The following is a 533-nucleotide window of genomic DNA, read 5'->3' as shown; positions in this document are numbered from 1 at the left end:
ATGACCGACGTCAATGTGTTCAAGCGTTTACCAACGTGCGATGTTTCACAACAGGTCAGTACTTTGATTTTTTCTATGCATCTTAGTCCTCTATACATTGTCTTTTTTCTTCTCGCTTGCTAATCGATGATTTCATAGTGTATGTGATACCACAAAGTGTAGTATCAAAGTGTAGTATCACATACACTATCAATTCATCAAAAAACTCAGTCTTCGCTTTGAAGGCTCGGAACGAATCGTGCTATACCACAAAGTGTAGTGTCACATACACTATAAAAACTCTCGGAACGAATTGTGCTAAGCGTCTACGAGGCTACATCCATCATTACTTGTCAAGCTGTTGAGCTTTATGTATTTGATGTGTTGGTGGAATTAGCAGCGGGAACGACACTAGAAGCACAGCAGATCACATATCAGACAAGAAACGATTTAATCTTCCTTCGCTTCACTGCCAAACTCTGACGTGATTCCAAAACTTTGTTTTCATTTAATTGACTAACTACGAGGCTTCTATCGTACTGGATATAAGTACC

The 533-nt window shown here is 39.2% G+C and overlaps 1 protein-coding gene across 1 annotated transcript; it reads right to left on the bottom strand.

Moving 5' to 3' along the window:
* Nucleotides 1–82: 82 nt before the first annotated feature.
* PHALS_14495 (uncharacterized protein) lies at nt 83–323 on the bottom strand (the record flags this gene model as incomplete). Its single annotated transcript, XM_024726903.1, has 2 exons — nt 83–241; nt 318–323. The coding sequence occupies 2 exons, from the start codon at nt 321–323 to the stop codon at nt 83–85; spliced, it is 165 nt and encodes a 54-aa protein (XP_024572052.1).
* Nucleotides 324–533: the final 210 nt, after the last annotated feature.

The sequence above is a fragment of the Plasmopara halstedii genome (genome assembly GCF_900000015.1).
Source record: "Plasmopara halstedii genome assembly, contig: Scaffold_92, whole genome shotgun sequence".
Classification (NCBI taxonomy): Eukaryota; Oomycota; class Peronosporomycetes; order Peronosporales; family Peronosporaceae; genus Plasmopara; species Plasmopara halstedii.
The sequence above is the reverse complement of the archived record's forward strand: the minus strand, read 5'-3'. Positions and strand labels throughout refer to the sequence as shown.